The following is a 5,303-nucleotide window of genomic DNA, read 5'->3' on the forward strand; positions in this document are numbered from 1 at the left end:
ACAGGCAGGATGCCTTTGTTGATGAGACCAAAACCAACAACCTAGGCTTCCTAAATCAGTGTTCATGAGAATCATCTGAGGTATATGCAGATTGACTCCAGCCCTAGATGGGGATTGAAACAAGCTCCCATGTAATGCCCTGGGAGCTTCTAACAAGTTCCCAGGTAATGCCCATGCTGCCAGTAATGTAGAGGCCAATCTGGCTTTCGTTTCTGCCACCAATTTCTAATATTGAATCAACTATCAGCCAAAAATGTCGATAGTATCATTTCACAGAAAAACCAATAACTTTAAAAAAAAAAAAAAAAAAAAAGGAAATTGTGGAAATAGCTTGCTTCAGACACGAAAAAACGGCAACCAAGGATATCCGTACCTACCCTCAACTGCCAATGCTCATACCTGTAAAGTCTTAAAAGGGATTAACTACAAATACACAACGAAAAAAAAATCCCTTCTATAATGGGCATAAGTAGACAACGGGACTAACGCTTGAGACAAACCATGTATAAAATGAACCCAGGTGGCCCCTTCCACTACCAAATCGAAGCACCAAACCGTTAAAAGCCAGTTTAAAAAAAGAGGACGCTGACAATCTGGTACTTTCGGGAGAAAGCATGGGAACAAATATACCAAGCTTACCATTAACTTTAGCCAATCAAATGAGAACTTAATACTAAAACGAGCGTTTAGTTTCAAAAATTCGATTAGTTAATCACAGCTATTTTCGGGTGAAAGTAAGCGGCTCTTAAAAGAGCCTTTGTAAGTTGGATAGAACTACTGCCCAGAAACCTCTACGCTCTCTCCCCACGAATGCGGCGAGCGAGCTGAATGTCCTTGGGCATGATAGTCACTCGCTTAGCATGGATGGCACACAGGTTGGTGTCCTCAAAAAGCCCCACCAAGTAGGCCTCGCAGGCCTCCTGCAGGGCCATCACCGCGGAACTCTGAAAGCGCAGATCTGTCTTGAAGTCCTGAGCGATTTCTCGCACCAGGCGTTGGAAAGGCAACTTTCGGATCAGCAGCTCAGTCGACTTCTGGTAGCGGCGAATCTCGCGCAGAGCCACGGTGCCGGGACGGTAGCGATGAGGTTTCTTCACGCCGCCGGTGGCCGGCGCGCTTTTCCGAGCCGCCTTAGTGGCAAGCTGCTTGCGCGGCGCTTTGCCACCGGTGGACTTGCGTGCAGTCTGCTTGGTGCGGGCCATCTCAGACTACCTGAAAGAAAAACTCAGCCACTTGGCAGAGTGGAGACTGCCCTTATATATACTCAGAAACATTCTAATTGGCCTTGTTGATTTTCAAAAGTCCCGCGCAACAAAACCATTGGCTGAAGAGTCCAACGATGTGATTGGTGAATTATGGGAAAGTCTGATTGGCTGAATCACTTCATTTTTGAATCCTCTTTTCTCGGTTAGTCTGCGATCTAAGAGCGTTAATTTCCTAAAGTTCTAACTCTTCGCTTCTCAAGCTGTAGTCCGTAAACGACTACTTTAAGACTTTGGAAGACGCTAATTCTCATTCAGTAGATGTGTTGTGGGGCCAGATTCGGAGGACCACGTTTTGAGAAGTTTATCTTGTGCCGTTTCTTTGACTCACCTGTACTGCTGGTAGAAACCGTTGACCATTATAAGGCAGGATTCCTGGGTGGTGTACCTGGGAAATCACGAGCCAAGAAGTCACCGACATACAACAGTGAGCAACAAATGTTAAGTGAATTCTATTTTGTCCCAAATGGCGTTTGGCTTCGGTTGAGAATTTTTAAAGCACAGGCTAATTTTAGGTTTTCCGACGACTCTATCATTTACTTTTCACTGGGTCCTACTGATGATATTCCAGGATACCACCCCCACTAGCCTCTTCTGCAGGATAACTTGAACCCTGGAGTGGCCCTGTCCATCTAAACTTTACAAAGTTTTGTAAACGTTATTGAACTTGCTTCTTCCCGACTACATTAAAGCACTTACTTGCGATATTAAACATTTTCTCATTAGTCCTGTTTGCCTAGTCAGTCACTTGTATAGAATATTGGGCAGGACACCGCCCTGCGCGATAGTAACTTTGCCCAGCAGCTTGTTGAACTTCTCGTCGTGGATGGCGAGCTGCAGGCGTCAGGGTCTGACGCGGGTCTTCTTGTCGCGGGCCGCGTTGCCCGCCAACTCCAGGATCTTGGCGGTCAGGTACTCCAGCACCGCCTCCAGGTACACCGGCGCACCGGCCCGGACCCGCCTGGCGTAGTTGCTCTTGCGGAGGAGGCGGTGCACTCGGCCCACAGAAAACTGGAGACCAGCCCTGGAAGAGTGCGTTTTAGCCTTGGCGCGAGCTTTGCTGCCCTGCATTCCACATCCAGACGCAGTGAAGTATTTAAATAATTGTTTAGAAGAAGGAAAGTGATTGATTCTAGTAAAACGCAAGCAGCTAAACTATTATAATCTATATTCGACAAAGTAGACTGTGCTATCTGCTGAACACAGATTTCAGCCAATCGAAAAGCAGGTATTTAAAAAAAGTAAAAAAAAAAAAAAAAAACCACTTCTGACTTACATAATTGTAGTTGAAAGGTCAAATTATGCAAGGTTGAGCTTCTGGGAGAGCCAATGAGATTTAGGAGTTCAGAAATGACCTATCATATATTCAGACACTAAAAGAACCAATCAGAAACCGAAACTCAGCAAGCCTCATTTGCATATACACGCAATAAATAATGAGGGCGTTTGGGATTACCAGCATTTTCCTGTAGTCATTTGACGGTATCACTTCGACCGCGGACATGCCTGAACCAGCTAAGTCAGCTCCTGCCCCGAAGAAGGGCTCCAAGAAGGCGGTGACCAAGGCACAGAAGAAGGACGGCAAGAAGCGCAAGCGCAGCCGCAAGGAGAGCTATTCCGTGTACGTGTACAAGGTGCTGAAGCAGGTCCACCCCGATACCGGCATCTCGTCCAAGGCTATGGGGATTATGAACTCCTTCGTCAACGACATTTTCGAGCGCATTGCAGGCGAGGCTTCCCGCCTGGCGCATTACAACAAGCGCTCGACCATCACTTCCAGGGAGATCCAAACGGCTGTGCGCCTGCTGCTGCCCGGGGAGCTGGCCAAACACGCGGTGTCGGAGGGCACCAAGGCTGTCACCAAGTACACCAGCTCCAAGTAAACTAATTACCTGAGTAAAAGCGCCAAAGATCCAAAGGCTCTTTTAAGAGCCACCCATGTTGTCATTTAAAGATCTGTAATTTTCCAGACTTGGCAAGGTAAGATGGCTAAGCAACACATGGGATAGTAAGGGTTTACTGAAACATCCAAGTTCGGCCGGGCGCAGTGGCTCACGCCCGTAATCCCAGCACTTTGGGAGGCCGAGGCGGGCGGGTCACCTGAGGTCAGGAGTTCGAGACCAGCCTCGCCAACGTGGTGTGAAACCCCGTCTCTACTACTAAAATATACAAAAATTAGCCGGGAGTGGTGGCAGGCGACTTAATCCCAGCTACTTGGGAGGCAGAGGTAGGAGAATCGTTTGAACCCAGGAGGCGGAGGTTGCAGTGAGCCCAGATCGAGCCGTTGCACTCAAACCTGGGTTATAAGAGCGAGACTTATCTCAAAAAAAAAATCCAGGTTCGTTGTTTTTTCCCCTACAGATTGTAAGGGTCACCAAGGAGTAAGCGCGTATGCAGCTTAATATGACACATTTCACTCAGCAGCTAAGGAAAAATCGTGTTCTAGATTAATCTCCACTTTTCTTCTCCCCGCACACCACCACCTTAAAACTTTGTTTTCGTTTTTAGTTTCACTTTATCATCCTATTGCCCTTGATTTGGAGTACCTGGTGGAAATCAAGTTTGGGGTAGTATTAAATCTAAAATAAGGTCTGAGAAAGCGAAACTCGTCTTTTAGTTCGTTGTTAGCTTTCAAATGGTTGGAGCGGCATATGATGGAGGAAATCACCTCTATTGGTTGCATTTCTAAACCATGGCAGATCGCTACCAGACGTTCTCATATCCCCCTTCCAAGTCCATTGATTTCTCTACAAATTTTACTGAGTTTATAATTATTGGATTACTTCACGTAGCTATATATATTACCTCTTGGCAAGATCAGGAACTCTAGCATCTTCCTAGCTGAACATATTGAGGTTTAAGAGAAAGAACAGGCAACAGGATAGCCTGAAGTTGGAGCAAAGAAATGAAAATTCCCAGTGCTACAGTCAGATGCTTTTATCTGTAAGCCTTTTTAAGGCTCCAAGGACTGTGTTCTCCCTAAACCTCCTCCTCCGTGTCCTGGAACGACTTTGTCCACAGCTACTTCCTTTCCTGAAATTTCATTTTAAGAGAGGAGTGTTACAAGGAATTAATATTTGTGTGGTAGTCCTTAGAATGCATTATTTCATTCATTGATTTTTTTTTTCCTACAGTCAGCTGTGAAATGGAATCTCCTCTTTTACAGATGAATGACCTCAAGAATTAAGGTTAAGTAACTAGCCTTAATCTACTCTGATTCTAAGGATTACTTCCCACTATTTGTTAGAGACCATCCCAAGCAGGAGCCTACTTGCTGTCATAGGAGTCAGGAAATTTAGGCTCAGTTGTAATAAAAGAAAGCTAGTCAGGAGATACACATACTCTTTGTTGCACAGCAAAGTCCTTACACCAGCAAAAGTTTCTTTTAAAAATAAAATAATATTAATGGTGATCTTTGGGCCCTAAAGATCACCTGGCAGCAAGTTTAACTTTTCTGAGCACTGTATTCTGGTGGGGAAACCATGGGCAATGTCAGTGTAAATGTGAGCTCTAAAATCTTATTTTCTATTTATTACCTACATGTCATTATCTGCAAATACCCACATAGCAGCTTACTGTGAACATTAAGTGACAAAAATTTGTTTTTAATTTTTTGTTTTGAGACAGGGTCTCACTTTGTCATCCAGACTGAGGTGTAGTGACACAACCACAGCTCACTGCATTCAACCTCCCTGGCTAGTGCTCCCACCTGTCTCCCAAGGAGCTGGCACTACAGGCATGCACCATCACACCCACTTAATTTTTTTTTTTTTTTTTTTTTTATGATTTTTGTAGAGCCAGGGTCCCACTGTGTTGCCCAGGCTAGTCTCAAAGTAAATTTGTAATGGAATTTGTGAAGAAAATTCCCTAAGCCCCAAATATAACTAAGGCATTCATTTCTTGCTCCCCAAAGCTAATTTTAAATACATTTTAAATTATATATTCATGAAATATTCAAGCATGGATTAAGGGGGACATCACTCAGGAAGTGATATAGTCCTGATTGATTGTTTCAATCCTAAGTTTGGGCAATTTATCTAA

General features: G+C 44.6%; 1 protein-coding gene and 1 pseudogene across 1 annotated transcript; one reads left to right on the forward strand and one right to left on the reverse strand.

The window, feature by feature from the left end:
• Positions 1–1,217: 1,217 nt before the first annotated feature.
• Positions 1,218–2,418, reverse strand: LOC131382116 (histone H2A type 1-H-like; annotated as a pseudogene).
• Positions 2,419–2,719: 301 nt separating this feature from the next.
• Positions 2,720–3,202, forward strand: LOC116459890 (histone H2B type 1-C/E/F/G/I). Its single transcript, XM_032140650.2, has one exon. It carries the CDS (start codon positions 2,765–2,767, stop codon positions 3,143–3,145), a length of 381 nt encoding a protein of 126 aa, XP_031996541.1. The 5' UTR covers positions 2,720–2,764; the 3' UTR covers positions 3,146–3,202.
• Positions 3,203–5,303: the final 2,101 nt, after the last annotated feature.

This window comes from Hylobates moloch, unplaced genomic scaffold, assembly GCF_009828535.3.
Source record: "Hylobates moloch isolate HMO894 unplaced genomic scaffold, HMol_V3 SCAFFOLD_20, whole genome shotgun sequence".
NCBI classification, from domain to species: Eukaryota; Metazoa; Chordata; class Mammalia; order Primates; family Hylobatidae; genus Hylobates; species Hylobates moloch.

Coding starts and splice junctions, on each gene's coding strand:
- LOC116459890 (XM_032140650.2), top strand. CDS start 2,765: ATGCCTGAACCAGCTAAGTCAGCTCCTGCCCCGAAGAAGGGCTCCAAG.